Source organism: Cyclopterus lumpus, chromosome 9, assembly GCF_009769545.1.
Source record: "Cyclopterus lumpus isolate fCycLum1 chromosome 9, fCycLum1.pri, whole genome shotgun sequence".
NCBI lineage: Eukaryota > Metazoa > Chordata > Actinopteri > Perciformes > Cyclopteridae > Cyclopterus > Cyclopterus lumpus.
This window is the reverse complement of record NC_046974.1, coordinates 20,381,334-20,400,474: the sequence shown is the minus strand read 5'-3', so window position 1 is coordinate 20,400,474 and position 19,141 is coordinate 20,381,334. Positions and strand designations below refer to the sequence as shown.

General features: G+C 43.0%; 2 protein-coding genes across 7 annotated transcripts in view; one reads left to right on the top strand and one right to left on the bottom strand.

Moving 5' to 3' along the window:
- Positions 1 to 703: 703 nt before the first annotated feature.
- rab3c (RAB3C, member RAS oncogene family) lies at positions 704 to 12,153 on the top strand. Its single transcript, XM_034542152.1, has 5 exons — positions 704 to 950; positions 2,124 to 2,348; positions 7,048 to 7,166; positions 9,513 to 9,637; positions 9,838 to 12,153. Exons 2-5 carry the CDS (start codon positions 2,124 to 2,126, stop codon positions 10,026 to 10,028), a joined length of 660 nt encoding a protein of 219 aa, XP_034398043.1. The 5' UTR covers positions 704 to 950; the 3' UTR covers positions 10,029 to 12,153.
- A 743-nt stretch (positions 12,154 to 12,896) lies between these two features.
- The window catches only part of pde4d (phosphodiesterase 4D, cAMP-specific), a 145,532-nt gene continuing 139,287 nt past the window's right edge, over positions 12,897 to 19,141 (bottom strand). For 5 of the 6 annotated variants that reach the window (XM_034542148.1, XM_034542150.1, XM_034542151.1 and 2 more), the window contains 4 exons: positions 17,677 to 17,831; positions 17,465 to 17,587; positions 16,888 to 17,070; positions 14,286 to 16,789 (listed from right to left, as the gene is read on the bottom strand). In XM_034542148.1, the coding sequence (XP_034398039.1) occupies positions 16,244 to 16,789; positions 16,888 to 17,070; positions 17,465 to 17,587; positions 17,677 to 17,831 (1,007 nt within the window). In that variant the 3' untranslated portion in view covers positions 14,286 to 16,243. Of the gene's footprint in view, positions 16,790 to 16,887; positions 17,071 to 17,464; positions 17,588 to 17,676; positions 17,832 to 19,141 lie in introns of all 6 variants that reach the window. The other variant, XM_034542146.1, reaches the window with a different exon arrangement.

The following is a 19,141-nucleotide window of genomic DNA, read 5'->3' as shown; positions in this document are numbered from 1 at the left end:
GAGCAGTTTGAAATTTGATGATGCGGGGCTTGTAATTAGCCGACGTGATTACAATTGCAAAGATGCCCATTTGTTTCACTTCCGCCGCGGCCTCACCCTGCACTTGCTTCCATTGAAAAGACCCACAATAATAGTATTCATCCATTCATCCACCACTCTCTTATGTGCTCAGCCGCTGCATGGGCGGAGTGTAGGGCGGAGGGGGGAGGGGGGTGGGGGGGGGGGGGGGGGGGGGGGAATGGGAGACCAGAGTGACGCAAAAGGAGAGGCCATCATATTTGCTTAAAAAGATACTGCCCCAGCCGCAAGTTTATAATAGGCTACTGGAGTGGATTTGTATAACTGACACAACATGGACTTGTACGGGAAGGTAGGATGCATGGTTTTATTGTGAAGCCAAGGAGGGGAGGGGGGGGGGGGGGGGGGGGGAGAGAGAAATAAAAAAGCGTCATACAGATATAACGTGGATGTTTCCAGTATTGCAGATTCATTTGAGTATATCTCTCTCTCTCTCGCGCGCGCTCTCTCTCTCTGTCGGTGGACGTCTGACGCTTCTTGTAGAACTACAAACGCTTTCTCCTTCGCATGCCCGGTGCCGCGGTGCATGCCGGGCAACGCAGTCGGCGTCTGTCTATCGTTCTGCGCGCCGACACCGCGATGAGACTACAACCCCCACGCTCTCGGCCCCTCTCGGGCCAGTTGACGTCAGAGACACGCATGACACGCACTTTTCCTCCGCTCGTGCTCATCTCACGCGAGCCAGCCTCGTCAGCTTCAAGGGGCGCGTGCCACAATATCCGAAGCGGAGGGGACAGCTCCCAGGTGCTGAAATCGGTCGGTGCTCCAGAGAGAAGAGAGAGACACGAGGGGGAAGGAGAACCAACGGCCGCGTTAGACACACACACAGAACCCAGGGGCCGCTACAGATAGAGCCGAGGCCTTCAAAGCAGGTTCGTTCACACAATGTCCTCAGCGCGTGTTCGGCGTGTTTCATGTTATTAACAGTTATGTAGAAGAATGTCATGAATTCAGCAAATGACCTCGTGCCCACAATGTGTCTCGCATTAGCCGGCATGCAGCTCCCCGCTGAAGCTGCATCGTGTCGTTACACCGCAGACGGCTGCTCTTATCGTGCTGTGTGCAGCATTACACTCGTATTTTTTTTTAAAGCGGCGTGTCCTTGCGAATACTGCCTCGGCGTTTGCCTTTGTGTGTGTGTGTGTGTGTGTGTGTGTGTGTGTGTGTGTGTGTGTGTGTGTGTGTGTGTGTGTGTGTGTGTGTGTGTGTGTGTGTGTGTGTGTGTGTGTACACGGAAGCGCACAGAAACCGCCGGTGCAGGATGTGCAGGCTCAAGGTCCGGCATCTTTTATAACTGGATGTGAGCGCATCGGCTTTGTCACAACACTCACCTTGGAGCAGTGAGGACTGCGCTCTCGACATCTTTCTCGTAGTACTCGGTATAGATGCGTTGTTAAGGTGAAACAAATAAATAAAATACATGTGCATTGTACAACAGTAGGTCACAACCGTTTTAATATGGAGGAAGACGGTGGAACTTGAGTGTATTTCGACTAGCAATGATTTTGATCAGTAAAATCGAAACATCACAGTCGACATTAATAGTGACATTTTAACTGGGATGTCAAATTGTAGTTAGACATGTTTTTGTTCCAGTACAATGTATAGGTGTATTTGCAGAAATACTGCATCTTGATTTGTGAGATCTTTATGTGATAACATCCAATCATGGTAATCCCTTAGTTTCATTGGCAGCAGCAGTTTTGGCTGTAGAGAATACAAAGTCAGCTCTTTAAAATCCCGGTTATCTAATGCTCATCAATACAGCAGCGTGCTGCATTGGTCATGCTGCTTTGCCTGACACAGCCTTCTGTCACCTCTGATCTGTGGCCTGAGCAGCAAGCGTGCGCTGGACTCGGTGTACGACATCGGGAGTCGACTGAAAAATAAATCATTAGTTTCTTGTTAGTTGGGTTCACATCATCTGTGCGTCACAGCGCTGACAAGCTTCACAGTAACTCAAGGGGAAGCTCCTAATCTATTCTTCTCAGTGTCTCTTACGTTTGTTTGTTTGTTTGTTTGTTTGTTTGTTTGTTTGTTCGCAGATGGCTGCCACTCAGGATGCGAAAGGGAAGGGAGAGGGAGGGGACCAAAACTTTGACTACATGTTCAAGCTGCTGATCATCGGCAACAGCAGCGTGGGCAAAACGTCTTTCCTGTTCCGCTACGCCGACGACGCCTTCACTTCGGCCTTCGTCAGCACGGTGGGCATCGACTTCAAAGTGAAGACGGTCTACAAGAATGACAAGAGGATCAAACTGCAGATCTGGGTAAGGCATATTAAGATATTTGCATTACACATTTAGAGGTGAGTCATAACATGGTCCTGACCGAACCGGATGAAACAACTAGAATATGGTTTTGTTGTTATTTGCTTATCCTGCACACAGGGTGATGACCTACATTTCTGCTGTTAACTCTTGAAGGACCTGTCCTTTTCCCCATTAATCCATTTATTTAAAAGCTAAACTCTATATTGAATATATAGATTATGATCTAGACTACAAACCAGCAACAAACACCGAGCTGTAACAGTGTTGTTTCCTTTTATGTCATGTGTCTTGGTTTCACGGTTGTCAATGCAACCATGCACACATTTCAATTGAATTCAGTGAAATTATGTTGCATGTTGAAGAAATCTGTTAACTGTTGTCCTCCAAGGTCTCCTGGAGGACTATCTAAGCTCTAAGGGGGCAGGCGCTCTCCAGAGACGCCCTGCCCTCTCGTCCCTCTCCGTCTTTGTGCTCATGCAGAGTGACTCCTGTCATGTCTGTAAAAGGATGTCAATCTCTGCCCAGAGCCCACTGTCTCCTGATCCCTGCCCCTATCTTTCTCCTTCGATCAATATGTTTCAAGGTCTGTGACAGGTTGTGACTTGATGGCTGCTTGGCCATACACAGAAAAGTCCTGCACACACGGGACCACCTATGCATTAATTCAACTTAGTCAGGGTGTTTGGTCTCAGGACAGATCATGCTTGCTACTCAACTTCTCTTTTCATCTCCTGTTGTTTGCATTATGTTATGTATATATATATATATATATATATATATATATATATATAGGTATAGGTAGGTATATAAACGATACTAAAGGACTTTGATGTCATCTCAAGCGATCTGTTTAAAGATCAATGTCCACAAATAGGACCGTTACATTTTTTTTATAATACTAGTGTTTGAATGTCAGCATCTCAATTCATAACTAGAAACATACATTAGGCTCTCTATTGCTCATAAACATGTGGCGCATTAGCTGTTTGTTTGAGTAAGTAAAGGAAGCTTCAGGAGAGTCTACATTGTGTTCAACGCTCCACGCTGTAAGTATGGAGGCAGATGGAAGCCTCAACATTACTGACAGGAGACTAGTAAGTGTTAGTTTGGTACACGGCGGGGAGGAACACAGAAGCAACACCTTCCTCAATGTGTGGGGAACTGAAGGATGTCTGAGGCTGTTTAATTAGGAGATCAACTGAGCTGTTGTAGCAGATTGTCTTGTAATTCCTCTGAGATAGATATGTAAAAGTTCATCTCTTTCTTTCTTTTCTTTTTCTTTTTTACCATTTTCTTCTGCGTTGCGTCACCAAATGGCAACTTTTCTTTCGGAGGGTTTGGTCTCTCTTGTCATAACTGTTGTCTTTTGCAGCAAAGTGTTTGCTAATCACTTAAACAATATTGCCCTTGCAGCTAATTTAATTGGTCAGATTTTTTAAGTTGGACTCAATAAGAGCGGACTTCCAGTAAGTAGCCATTTTTGTAATTTTTTTTAATATACGTTTATTTAAACAGACAAGTTGGTACATTCCTGTTAACATTCAGTCTATTTAATTGTAATAACTTGCACACTTTTATGTCTTAGCGTCTCATTTAGTTGTTTTTATTTTTATTTTTTTTATTGATAGTCAATTAGACATTTACAGATGTCTTTCATTGCATGTGCATATTTTCAGATGATGCTCATTTTAGTTAGGGGTGAAAAATAGAATAAACAACAAAGAAACAGTCTGGAACAAAGAACAAAAAGAAAACAATCTATAAATAGAGAGTGATCTATTCTCTATTGTACATTCATTGATTTATGAAAATAAAATCAGGTCGATGGGGTGTTACATATGTAACCCATTTTTCCCAATATACCAAAAACTGTTCCAGTTTGTAGTTGACAGATGCTTCTTCTCCATGTTGTGAATGTCCATTGTAACATCCATCCATGTATTCAGAGTGGGACTCTCTTGTGATAACCATTTCCTGGTGAGAGTATTTTTGCCGGCCACCAGAAGTACATTTATTAAATATGAATCTCTTTTTGACAATGTTTTAGGTAAATATCCCAGATACATGGTCTTACTTTCCAAAGGTATTTCACCTTCAAACATGTGTTGTAAGGCGGTGCGTATCCAATAGTAGATAGCAGAGCAATCCCAGAAAATATGATAATGTTTTGCATTTTGATTTCCACATCCTCTCCAGCAAACAGGAGGGTTGTAATAAAATGCTCTTATCACATTGTTCCACCCAAACTCGCTCCATGTCTGTGAGCTGGCACACTTCCATTGAACTTTACATATTCCTGTCCATTCTTCTTCAGATATAGTTATTCCACCCTCCTTCTCCCATTTTGTTTTAATATAAGAGGTTGAATGTTGTTTTAAAATGAATTCAACAGACATTTATATATACATGAGATGATTTTACTCCCTATATCTAGTTTAGCTTTTCTAAACAGTTCTATCAGATATGTACTCTTTGTCATATTTTTCATCTTCGTACTCGCATATCAGTATCGATAGAAGTCCTGTTTTTCCAGTGAGTGTTTCTCTTTAAGAGTTTCAAAACTTAGTGTGTGCCTCCTTTCATTACGTTGCATATGGCTGTTATTCCTGTAGCTTTCCAATCTCTAAATCTAGCATCCAGTTTATTTGGTGTGAAGTCAGAATCATATGCACACCATTTAAGTGTTGCAATATCTCCCTCTAATTTGTGTTCTCTAATAATGGTTTTCCATAATTCAAGAGTCCCCTTCACCCATTGGTTATGAGTAGTATTTATGTGGCTTTGTATGACGGGGTTGCACCAGCTCTCATCTGTGCCGCTAAATAATAATAATGGTTAATCTCTGTTGGTAGAGTTTGAAATAGATAAAGTACTCTGGTCAGTAAATTCATTTTAATGGATTCATTCCTCAGTGAAATTTAGGAAAGGAATTAAGTTCCATCTTGCTATGTCTTCCTTCATTTTTCTTATTAGTGGATCATAGTTTTATTCTGCAAGTTTTGTAAGATCTTTTGTAATATTGACGCCCAGATATTTAAAGGATGTCATTTGCCATACAAAAGTAAGTATCCCTTTAAGGTGACAGCTATTGTATAATGTCATTGTGGCTGTCGCACCAGATATAAAGAGAGATAAACGCATCAAAATGCATCCGTCTTGTCCCTGTTGTCCTATTTGTCTGAAGCTAACGAAGCACATCGACGAGCGCTGTCGACACGGACCTCGTGAAAAAAACTGAAAACTCACTTCACTGAATGAAGACGAGTTCAGGCGCGTGTCAGCCTCCGCTCACCGCCTCTCCACTTAACGCAGTCATCTTCTTTGGATTGGTTTCTGGCGAGCTGCAGACTAGAAGCTGAGCTTTTCAAAGAAGCTCCGATTCACGGGACTCAGCATTTATTCCCTCTCCTGCTCTTTCTTTTTTAACTGAGAACAAGCAGACCGGCTCACTGAAATAGCCCCGGAAATGCAAAAGGTCATTGGCAAGCACTCGGAAAAGAATCAATACGCTACTGAAATGCCCGAGCCACATAATTCAGACAAAAAAAAAATATTAAAAAAGACAGAAGTTAAAACAATCAGATGACTTGTATATCTTCATGTTTCATGAAAATGTACAAGCACAAATAATGAAATCACTGAAACATATTCTTCTTTCTTTTACGCTATTTAACACAGCAGCTGCTGACATCAAAGACGCACACATCCACATGCATTATAGGCGCTATTGTGAACCAACAAAAGGTCCTGGCTGTGATGTGTGTGGAAGCTCGGCATGCTGGGAGCTCTGTCTCTGTGGAGTGAAGGTCAGAGCTGTCCTCTGGCTATAACAGGCACACTGTTGCAGCCGCGCGCAGGCCGACAGAAAGCAACACCACTGTGGCAAATACGATCCGGAGCTGCCTGTCGAGCTCCTGTTTAACAAGAGCCAAGTGGAGCAGCCAGAAGAGCTCCATCATGATTCACAGAGGCCTGCAAACACATTTGTTGTGTGTGGAACAACAGCAGAGTAAACATACAGTAGAAACAGGAGGGGCATCATTGGGCTTTAGTATTATATTCATTCTCCCCTCTCGTCTCGGACACACAGAAGAGCTTCATCTGTGTGCATTGGGAGCCATTAGCCTTTTCATTGACATATCGGCGCAAAGGCTGCAGTGGACACTTGTTTTTCAGGGTAATCGGTGTACAATGTACGACTCCTCGATTGCTGTGTAATCACTCGCCTGCTTTGCCTTTGAGCAATTTGTTCAGCCTTATCATGAGCAGCAAGTATTTTCCCAATGCTGAAATAATTTTAATCTCTATTTTTAGACCCTTTTCTTGCTCAGAAATGCATGCGTAGAGCTGAGCTCTGAATACTGCACCACCGAGTGTTTACCCCAGATGAGGAGGGGAAAGAATCAATCACGTCAGCTTCAACTGACTCGCCATTTTCAGCATCCTATCAATGCAAAGCCAGTGAAGCAGTTAGCATATTGATTATGTCCACATCACAAACACAACAAACATAACCATACGCAAACATAGATAGAAAAAAAATAGATCTCTTGTCTCTTGGTGTGCAGAAATAATGATGCACATGGCTTCACATGTACTATTATGGACTGTGCGGCAAGCATCATGTCAAATTTGCTGAGCCTGAATATCAGTCAGCCGGCTAACATCAATGCTCAATCATGCTTTCTGTGTGCAGGACACAGCCGGCCAGGAGCGCTACAGGACCATCACCACTGCCTACTACCGCGGGGCCATGGGCTTCATCCTAATGTACGACATCACCAACGAGGAGTCCTTCGGCGCTGTGCAGGACTGGTGAGTCGCCGGAGCTCTTTGGAGTCAATGTTGGGTCATTTTGGGACCATTTCTGCATGTGGATGTCATCTCTCGTCCCGTCTCGTCCTGTGGGTTGTATTGAATTGTCATGAGCATCAAGTCAACGGAGTAAAAAAGGGCTTTGTGTGTTTTTGGCTCTCGTCTATTCATGAGTCATACGAGCATCTGTAGGCAGAAAGGCAACTCTGAGCCAAGCCCAAATGTCACTGACTTATGATGATGCATTGGTGTCTAAAACAGGACCAGGAAGGCCAGGTTTCTGGGTTAGGATTCTTGCTCCTGAAACAAGCGCGTTCTCTAGCGAATTTCAGCTCCGCCAATCAGATATAAATGTGTCATTGATTTACATTTCTCCGGTGTTCCTCGCTCACAACTCGACACTCCAGAGGTGTTCTCGTGCTCCTATTTATTTACAGCCCGCTGTCCTCCGGTTATCTCTGTCGGCCAGCCCAAGAGATCTTGGGAGAATTTTTTAGAAGACGAAATTCTGAAACATCATTGTGATATTCTCACGATTGTTTGTGTTTCAGCTGCAAGGATAAGACGATGTGATTCACACCGACTTGATATAGATGGTGGTATTTTTGCAGTTGACTCTTGAACTGCATGTCACGTGGCTTGCACCCATTGTAGGGCGGTGACCATCACTATTAAGGCCAGTGTCTGCTTGGCCCTCGTCACTTAGCTAGCTGCACTTGACAGCTGCTTTAGGAAGCGCTTGTCATGGCTAAAGCAGCTGCATTGAAAATGGGCACATTTTAAAGCCCGGTGTTCTTTCATTTAGGATGAAACGTTTCAAAGACTGTACAACTGCACTAATATTAGCACGACACCATCAGCCTGATTTGTGTTGACATCGATTTCCAGTCATTAAGAACACAACTTTGGAGGAGAGGTCGGAGCCAGACACACCTATTATTCTTTTAAGGCCTGTCTGACACTGTGATGGATGCTGCAGCCTGAGCCCTGTCTGTGATAGGTATCTTAATTAATGGAGCCACGTGTGTCACTACCAGCGACAATGCTGGAGAGTTACCTGTGAGCTTACGTACCAGGCAGGGCACCCGTCACTCAACTGTATACACAGGAAGAGGCACTTTTACCCTATAACCAGAATTCCTCTTTTTCTTTTTTTTTGCCTTTGCCACAGGCTTTAATTCCACTTTCTCTGTCCCTTGTTCCTTGTGACAAGGTTGTTGGAAAAAAAAGAGGCTGCCATGGCAACAGCTCCTTCCCCGACGGTGGCTGAATTAAGCTCGTGACGTGCTCATTTCCTGCCCGTGACAGAGACAAATGCTGACATCAAATGGACTTTAAAGAAATCATGCACATTAATTACACAAAGTGTTTTTATTACGGCAATTATCTCAAAGGATTTACCTTCCAGTTCTCTTTTGTCCTCTGTTACATTGTTCCAGCACTGGTGAATGCACAGACCTTTTATAGCCTGCATACGCAGCTCTGTTTGACTTGATACAAATGCTAATGTTTCTTCTGTCGGTGAATATTATTAGCACTTGGCTTCAAAATGATCCACATCTGAACCGCTAACAAGTCCTAACTGGACAGAGAGAGAGCGAGGAGGAGTGCCAACAACATGCTGTTCTCTCTCTCTCTCTCTCTCTCTCCGGCTTGTTGTTTCTTCCCCTCTTTCTTACTGGCTCTTTCTCTCGTGATTTCAGCCTGTGGTGCGTTAGCTGCCCTACTTTTAGTCAGACTGCAACACCACAGGAGATATGTGTTCCCTTAAATGCCTTCTCCAAATGCACCTCACCGATTCACAGTGAAGTTCCTGAAATTGTCATTGTTATCGCTCTGCTCGCAATCCGGTACGTCAATAATCTCCCTGGCTTTAAGGCAACAGACACAGTGCATGATGTGTGTGCATCTTCTGTACAGTTAGCCATTATTTAGTAACAAAACTGTTTTTCCTATATGCCATGTCAGTGACTTATACCCTGTGTAGCTTTAATATCCTGTAGACTGTGTGTAGCACGTACAATGAATAGCTCCCCAATCAGAAGAACAAATTTAAAAGAAAGTATCACACACATCAATGCCAAATAGCTAGAAAATACCAACTGATAACCTACATCTGAGTAATCGTGCTTATTTGTGTTCAGCACAGACCGGCAGTTGACCCACTTTTGCGCGGCTGCTATCAGGGACTCAAGCATCACATGATGCCAAGCGCACGGTGATGTAATCGCTGTTCATGTGTGGTGCAGATGTACTTTACATCCATGCCCTTCGCTCTGCCAACAGCATTTATTTTACGGGATACTTTGATTTAAAAGGTGAAAATCTTTTCTGTTTTACTCGCAGGTCAACCCAGATCAAAACCTACTCGTGGGATAATGCACAGGTGGTGTTGGCTGGAAATAAGTGTGATATGGAGGAGGAGAGAGTGGTCTCAGTGGACAATGGCAGACTGCTGGCAGACCAGTTGGGTAAGTCTTGGAGCAACATTCAACCCTTTGTGTTATTCATATTGGGTTTCATCGACTTCTTGCTTTAGGATATCATCCTACTGCTACATTGAAGCAGCTTTCACCAGCAACAATTTCCTAAACATGTGTCACTAAATATTCATCATACGATTGGATGTCTTGTCTCCTCCTGTTCTCATGTTGCTCTCCCTCTTCCCAAGGTTTCGAATTCTTTGAGACCAGCGCCAAGGACAACGTCAACGTGAAGCAGACCTTTGAACGCCTCGTTGACCTCATTTGCGACAAGATGTCCGAGAGCTTGGACTCGGATCCGGCCGTCACTACGGGAGCTCCCACGGCCAAACTCACAGACAGCGCTCCGCCCCTCCAGCAGCCTGGATGCAACTGTTAGTGACTGATGTCAGGAAGCAAACGGGAGGGCAGCGCGGGTCCGGCGCGGTGGTAGAGTGTGCCGAGTTTTATTCTCCCTTCTCACCCCCTGCTAGTGCTGCTTTCTCCGGACTACAGTTCAAACCCTGTTTAGTGGTAGAATTACAAAAATGCCGTCGTACTATCTCTCAACTTTATCACCTTATATCAAGAGCAAATAACCAGACAAGCAGACATGGCTATTGACAAGATATCCAAAATATAGAGACACCATATTCTCATTCCTCAGCTAGTTAGTGGTCATAAACCAAGTCTGTTTGACACGGCTGGACATAGTCCATAGACATGATGTACAGTTTGTCCTTAAGACCTTTAAACATTTAGAATAAGTATAAAATGAGAGATAGGGTAAGTGAGTGCTTTTATTTTTATTTTTTGTACAGTATGTATTTTACTTTTATAGGATTATTTTGTATCCTAAAGCTGCCAAATCTATGATTTAGTGCACTGAAGGATGTAGCGGCTTTCTTTTGTGTAGTGAGTGTGTGGCTGTCGTGTGACTGTACAGTAAGTGTGTGTGTGGGTTTGCACGAGTGTGAGTATTATGTGACAAATGAGTGAAACTCTGTCATCGATAAAGGTTTATCTACCTTGGATTAAAAAAGTGGCCTTTTAGCATCTTCAACACGGCCTCCGTAAATTCCTCTGTCTTGCTTACTTTTGGAATCAATCCAGTGTGTGTAATGTTGATGTGAGTACTATTCTACGTTTTGCTGTCTGTAGATGTGTGATTTCTCTGATAAGTATATCTATAAATCTTAAAAGCAACTACTTCTATGTGCTTAGCCTCGAAGATTACCCTTTATAGTTTGATGCGATGAGCATGCTGCCAAAAATCACACGTGCGGTTTTATCTCAAGACAGAACCTAAACATCCTCATCTCCATATGATATGATCCAGCATTTCATTGAATACAAATCTCACACTGACAAGGCACAGTCCAGTGTATGATGTATAACTAGTGATCAGCTCTGGCATGGAATAAACAGCCATATATATAAAAAAAATATTCAAAAAAATGTTCATTGAGCATGCTAAAATGTCATGTTTGTGCTGTTTCCCTCCTTAAGAAAAAGCTCCTCGATAAACAGCCGTGGTCTTAATAATAACTTAAGTCCATAGCGTATAAAAGTTGTAGTCCATTTTAAAACCCAGAAAGCCTTTCAGTTCCGCAAAAACGTTTGTGCCAAAACATTCAAATTCCTTTAGCATCGTCAGTTGTTTGTTGCATCGTTGAATAAAAAAATAAATACTAATAAAAATGTCGCATGAAGCCAATCCTGACTTATCTATGTAGATTTATAATAATAAGATAGTGTATATATATCACTGTGTTACAGATTTAGAAGCATTGTCATAGCACTTGCTGTGAGATGCAATGGGCCAATAAGTGCAATATTTTATGAATGAAACCCTGTACATAGTTTCTCCTGCCCTCGAGTACTATGACTATCTGCAGTATGTGAGAGTTTGGTCAGAACGGCTCTGAAACTGATGTACAATCGGAAAAAAAGTGAGCGTGCGTGTTTGTGTGTGTGCGCGCGCGTGACTGTGTGTGTGTGTGTGTGCGTGCGTGTGTACCTGCCATGTTGAACAGACAATTTACGTAATATAATGTATTGTTTGTGTATACCTTTTGTACAAATGTATTCACGTACTATATGCTGTTTCCTGCTAACTGTTGGGTGTTGATTGCTCTTGTGTTATCATGTCAAAATGCAGTGTTATTGTAAACGATAGTCAGGGAGGTTACTTAGTCCATGCCATACTATTGTAAATCCAAGAAAAGGGATGCACATAAAGTAGTTCAAAGACACCGCGCATATGTGTGTACACGTTCTTTGTGCGTGTGCATCCGTGTATGTGTGTGATTTTATGATTTTACGCTAGTAGCCATGAAATAAATCATTGTATTGATCTCCAGTCAAGATTCGTTTGATAGAGGGAGAGCTATATGTGGCGATGCCCAAACAGTCACTTTGGTCAAACGTCATTGTATTACTGAATATATTTGTTTCACAGAGTGCAAGCAAGCAAAGTAAGAAGTATGTTTTTGAGATTATAGAAAATAAATCAAATTCTATCAGTGGGTCTCTATTTATTCTCTCTGCTGACGATCTATGACTGATATATCTATATATATATCTATATATAGATATATAAATATGAGTGATTGCCCCCTAACCCGACCTGCTGGCTCCGCTCTGCTCTGCTGCTGCTCTGCAGACGACTCGTTTCATTTCTAGGCGACGCACACCACCTGCTGTTGGAGCTACGCCTGCTTCAAGACCTGATTCGCTGCTGCTGGTGATGAATGTGCAATATATGACATCATATTGCATTTGCTGGAAAGTACTGTATATATATTTATATATATATATATATATATATATATTTATTCAGAGACGAATAAAATAACAATAATTGTGTTGTAGCTTAAATTCCATAATCTACAACAAGAAAATACTAGTAATGCATTAACACTAATAATGATATAATAATATACACTATTACAAAACGGGGAAGGAGCCGTTCTGCTGCATGAGCTTTTGATGCTGTAAAAGACACAAATGTACCAGCTTTATATACCAAAGTGTATAAACCTGCACAACCTAAACCCGTCAAAGAGGGATTCATTGATCTCTTCATCACATAGAACATATTCCTAAGAACAGTACAACTACAGACCACACCTATTGGCCAAAGCAGACTGTGGGGAGAGACTGCAATGCCAATTATGGAAAGTGAATTAATGATTTTTGAACGATCAGTGAACCACATCCCACACGTGTGTTTTACCGTCCGAAACAACGACAAGAAATCAGTGAGTAGGCAGAATCAACCCATGCTTTTATTTAATCCATTGCATATAAAAACTTCTTTTTTTTTCATTCTTTTTATTGTATTTTTTACATAAAGTTGTATGATCTACAGTGCTATCCAATAGACTGCAATTAACAAGGAATCCATTAAAATAACATTTTACTTGTCTTGTGAAACTTACAGACAAGTTGGCATTCTAAAGACATAACCCCAAAAAATAATTGTCTTGAAGACCTTTTTTTAAGTTACAGTTTGTGTTTTCCTTTCATACCATAAAAAATATAACACGTAATGAGAAAAGAACCCACTGTTTCCGTTGGTCCAGGGCTGTTTAGAATCTACAGTATGTGTGTCAAAATAAGAGTCCCAGTGTCGGGACAATGATGCACCCACCCGTAACCTCTACTACAGAAATATACGAAACCCTTCTCCCGTCCAGGCAGAAAGATGTCAGTGGTTTTGGATATTGCAAGTAATGTGAGTGGAAGTGTGGGCCGAGCATAGATAAGCAACACACTGTCAGTGTTTCAGCCATAATTAATGCAGCAGTGGCTGAACATGCAGATGTGTCTCAAAGCCTCTGTGCTTTCGTAGGCTCTGGTTTCCGGCGGGCAACTCCGCACTCCCGTCGCGCCCCATTCAGTGTTTGTAGCTGCGGCGCAACCACGCGGACGCAGACGACACGGCGGCAACACAAGGTCGCCGCCGTGTCGTCTGACGCCCGACGGGGTGGAGTCACATCGGTGAGTGTAGTGGCGGGGCGTGAGGGAGGAGGCGGGGTCGCTCAGACCAGGTCTACGGCAAACACGACTCCTGGACATCCGGCTAGAGGCCACACGTCTCTCAGGTAGGACTCCTCGGCCTCGCGGTTGACCTGAATCCCTGCGAGCTTCTGCACGGACGACGTGTTTTCTACCCAGAAGCCACCTTCTCTTTTTCTTTTTGATAGAGCAATTTGTGTTTGGCCGTGAGAGTAAAAAGGCAACATGTTCTAATTCACGACGTGAGATCAGGCCAACCCGAAGCCGAAAGATTCACTACTAATGCAGCAAAAGAGAACTAGGAAATAAAACAAAAGGAACGGCTAAATGACATGCGTTGAATTTAAGGCACAGCCCATGGGCCAAGGAACAGTTTCTTTTTAAAAAACAATTTGGCTTTCCCCCTCTCTTCACTGAGCTACTTCTCAGATAAGCAACATGTCGATGGATAATTTTTACACTGAAGCTTGTGTGTAATAAACATTCTCTCAACAAGAGGTACGTAATACAGCCACACCATCACCAAAAGGGATGATAAGAATCAACCATTTACAACAAACGGCATTATGATAGTAATAACATTAATAACTATATATTATATACAGCACAATAAATATATGTTTGTAAACAGCGATAAAACCAGAACATTTTATTACAGGTAAGGGCATTGGGTGAGGCTGAAAGAAAAGAGAGAAGTCTTGGCACAAAATAGGATTAAATAAAAAGTTTGGAAATGACACAATCAAAACAAGCTCTTTAAAAAAAAAAAGCGATGTGCAGTATTTAAAGTGTTTTTTTTTGTTTGTTTTTTCATACATTTGTTAATTATTCTTTTTTCTTTTATGTACACATTGAGAACAAAAAAGTATATTTGGGTATTGTAACGGCCAAGCCTGTACTGTGGTCTATGCTACAGTTAAATATTTACTGTACCACCGTTATATTGCAAAAACGACTCAACAAATAGAAAAATATACCAATAAATAATAGCATCAGGTGTAAAGTGAAAAGAATGATAGAAACATAGAAAAAGGAAGAGTGTCTTGGCCGAGGTGTGAGACAGCACTGTTCAATCCAAGTATTCATGAGTGAGTGTTTTGGCGAGTTTAAACATATCAAACGTATTTAAGCGGTGATATATGAATACATATCAGTGCATTAGAGTATCTACTTAGAGGATAGTCTGATGACGACACAACGGAGCTGATTGTCTTGTCGAAAACAAAGACAGCAACTGGGTTTAATGTTGTGTAATGTTTTGATGAAGAATAAATTGACCCCGCTCAACAGAAATGTGTCTAGAAACAAGCAGGTATGCAGCTGTTGGTGATGTGCACATCAAACGAAATGGACAATAAAAATCTCCCAGAACATTGGTATGAAATCACACCAGTGGTTTTTAACAGCATTAATATTTCTGAATACTCTGAACACGAATCAAGCTTCTTAAAAAAAAAAAAAGAAAAAAAAAAGGTGCTTTTTGTATCAACTACAAAGCATTGCATTGTCTCAGGATGTGTTCAAAGGAACTGCAGGCAACAACAATAAAATGTGAAGGCTTCATCCGCATCATAAACTGTTTCAATGAGAGTAAAGCATAAGGTTCCTGAACCCTTCTCAGTGAAAACTCTTACCCGAATAATAGTTATTATGAATAAATTGGACTAGTTTGACTAACCAGTTGTGGGTCTAGTGGCATGGGAATAGTCGTATACATGCTATTGGAGCGAGTGCAAACACCTCAGAACACGCCGAATGTAATGTGAAGACATCCCTTCAAAACACTGAATATCTGTGACACATTCCTCCCCACTGGTTTCCAAAAGTTATCTTTTCTTCTTTGCCAACAAAAGGAAAGCCTCAGATTGCAAAAGTAAATTCTAGAAAATATCTGAATCTTACATACAGTACGATACAAAACTTAAAGAGGTCTAGGACAGCGCCATCGCTGTGCAGATTTGAGCTTTGTATCAGTCAGGTTTTCAAGGAAGACTTCTACATCAGAAATGTGTCTGGAAAAAGCCCCCCAGGGTGCTGCAGCTTTCATCTCTGCAGCGTCCCGTCGGGTTTTCAGAGGAACGGCAGCAAAAAAAATGCCCCTTGCAGAGGGGAGAACATGACCTAACCGAGATGGGGCTGCTCCTTCGAAAACGCCGATAACCGTCTCTGCAGAGTGTGGGCACTTAAACACAGAAACACGGCTAAACCTCCAGGCAAGGCTGAGGCGAAGCGGAAGGAAAATGGGATATTATGTGTTGTGCGGACAGCACTGAGCAGACTGCTCGTCCGTGGACTAAACTCAAGCTGGTGAAACGGAGGCGTAAAAGTGAAACAAGGGCACACCACTTCAGTACAGACGGGAATGGAGAGGAGTTTTCCTGAGTGCAAAAAAACTTGAAGGAGTACCGGTGGGCGTGTCTGAACAAAGCTGACGGGAGGAGTGGCCGAGGTGGAGAGCAGCACACGCTTTGGAACCATAAACATAGATGTATAAAAAACACAGACAGACTCCACAAAACCCAAAAAATATTCTATAAATAATCATCTGTCATTACTAAGAAGAACAGTTAATCAGGTGCTGTCCATAAACTGCTATGTGTGGGGGGCTTCCTCTTTCTCCTCTCCCTCCTCCTGCTCTGCTACCTCTTCCTCCACAACACAAGGTTGTGTGCAGGTTGTCTTCTCCTCTTCTTCCGTTACCTCCTCCTCCTCCTCCTCCTCCACTTCATCCTCCCCCACCTGTTCGTCCAAAGGAATCTCTGTTGATTCAGAGTCCTGCGTACAGAGCGTTTTAGAGTCAGTACAGCTGTTCTCGTCCTCGTCGTCTTCGTCCTCGTCTTCTTCCTCCTCCTCCTCCTCCTCGTCATCCTCCTCCTCCTCCGGCTGGCTGCCGCTGTCTTTCTCAGTGTCCGACTCCCCATCCTCCTCCAGGGTGAGCTCAAACTGGAACTTGTCCCCTCCTGGGGGCCGAGTGCCGTCTTCGGGGTCGTCCAAGGCAGGAGAGGGGCTTTGGGGGATGGTGCTCTGGTACCACTCCCTGTTGTCTTCCAATGTGTCGAGGATGTCCTGAGCATCCGGGTGGACCAGGTCAGCCCAGGTCTCCCACAAAGGGTGAACGATATAGTCTATAAAACCAACCTACAGGATGCACGGGGAAAGAATAGGTAATTTAGTCGGTGCACAATATAGACGTGTATGCACATATGTGTGTGTGTGTGTGTGTGTGTGTGTGTTACCTGGCTCTTTTCTACCGAGGCGTTGTGTTTGTCACACATAGGGCTGATCTCAATGCCTCGCTCCCTCTCTCGGTCCCCCTGGGTGAAGAACTCCTCCATGATGCGGTCCGTCCACTGCCGATACAGCTGGAGCGGCTTGGTGGGGTTGCTCAGATCTGCACAGTGCACCATGTTCTGGAGGACCTGAATATGAAAAAACAGAAAGGTATTAAAAGAAGGTGCCCACGTGTTCCATGTTGAGGGTACGGGCGAAACCCAAGAGCTCAGTCCCAGCGCTAAGTTTCAGGCTCAAGTCATCTGATTTTAATGAAATTGTTGTGGTCAATTTGTGCTGCGAGTTCAGCTTTGATGTGACTAATGTGTTCCTATGTACTTTTAAGAAAATAGAGAAAACCAGCGAGTCCAAAATGGGGGAAGCTACCATATTACAGTGACAAGGAGGCACCTTTTCTCCAGATGTGAAAGGTTTTCAGAAGCCTAAATGTTGCAGAACCTTCAAGGGGACCCGGCGATTCTTTGACTATTAAAATCACCAAATCACAGTGTTACGGATCTTTCTGTTACTGGTTAGTCTGACCTGTATCCTGTCAGAGTAGTTGTCCAGCAGCAAGACACCAGAGCTGGTCACCTTCTTGGTTTCCACCATAGTTTTCAGATCAGCCAGTAGATTCATGTGCTTGGACATGTCGGTTGCTAGCACCTGGCAATACCCAGAACAAACCGTTAGCATGCAATACAGAAATAAAGGGATTGTAGAATGCATTCCACTTCATATTTCTTCTCACTTACAATGTCAATGACCATCTTTCGCAGTGATTGTCTTTGTTTTTTGGTCAGATTTTGGAAGATGTCACAGTTCTCCTCTTGTAGAAGCTTAAAACCAACTGCTAGATGGTGGTTCTCCAACACCGACGAGTCGTTGTACATCAACGCTAGCTCTGAATCTGCACGGAGCACAGCATCCATCGTTTTAGCTTGAGGAATTACAGTTTTTCGGGTTTTAAATGGTATTATAAAAACATGACATTTACATGTAACAGGTTATTTTGTAAAAAAAATATACAAATGCAAGAAAATATATATTTGCAACAGAATGCGATGCCAATACGAGCTGCAGAGTTCACTCTTAATAGGACTCAAATCATATGTGTATCATCCATCCTCGGCGTTGCGAGTGGCAGAAGAAAGCACCGACACGTGTTGTGCTCTGAGGTCTCCCCACTCCGGGTCATGTGAAGGTCCTCTAGCTGTATTTAGATCCTCCGTTAAGATGCATTAGTCTTGGCCACAGTGGAACAGAGCAGCAGAGGGGAGAACGGGGATCCTGCTCTGTTGCTCTGTGGCTGACATAAGATCGGTCTGGTGGCTCCGAACTGGGATGACTCACACTGCCTTTACTGCAGGGATTCCCCATTTGGGCTTAGAGGAAGCATGACACATGTTATGAGTTAAGTGTGTGAGGGTGTGCAGTGTATTTTCTGTTCTGATAAGGTATTACTTGAACCCTGATGCAACACACATTTTGGTAACGGGACCCTGAATGACTGCTTAAGGCAATACCCAGTGGATATAAACTCCATTTGTTTGTGTTTTCCTCTATTTTGCCCAATCAAGGCAATATTTGTGGCACCTGCCGCCATGAGAGAGTGAGTCAGTTAAAGCAGGGCAGTAACAGAGGTTCAGTCTTCAGCTACCAGCCTCAACATCATGAACCCTGTACGTCTGGTGGGAGGCTCAGTTCACCCCCTTCCATCTCTACTCTGCAGATAGTTTTGCTTCTATTCTTCCAGATTTTGAGATATATGGAGGTTAATAGAATGTATATTTGTGACGCTCACAGCAATAAAAAACACTGTTAGGTGTAAAGATAGGAAGCCCCTTATATCAAAACCAAAACAGTGAGATCTGTGGTTTCTACAGATAAACAAAGACCAATTATGGAAAGATATTTTGCTGTTCAAATGGCATTTGATTCATTGTATTGCACCCTGGTTCAGGACTTTTTAATTGCCAACAGCTATCTTTAAATGTGTCTGGTGTTGACAGATGATACGCCTGCCTTAGACTAACACAGACATACAGGCTGATGTTGATCGACTGCAAAAACAACATCTCTTAAAACAAAGTTATCTTTGGACCAGCATGACGAACCCGTCTGGTGCGGCTGCACAGGATCCGCAGGGCAAACACACGTCTGCATGGTTAGATGCCGTGAGCGGTAAATGAGAAAATATGATATTTTGCAATGTGTGTG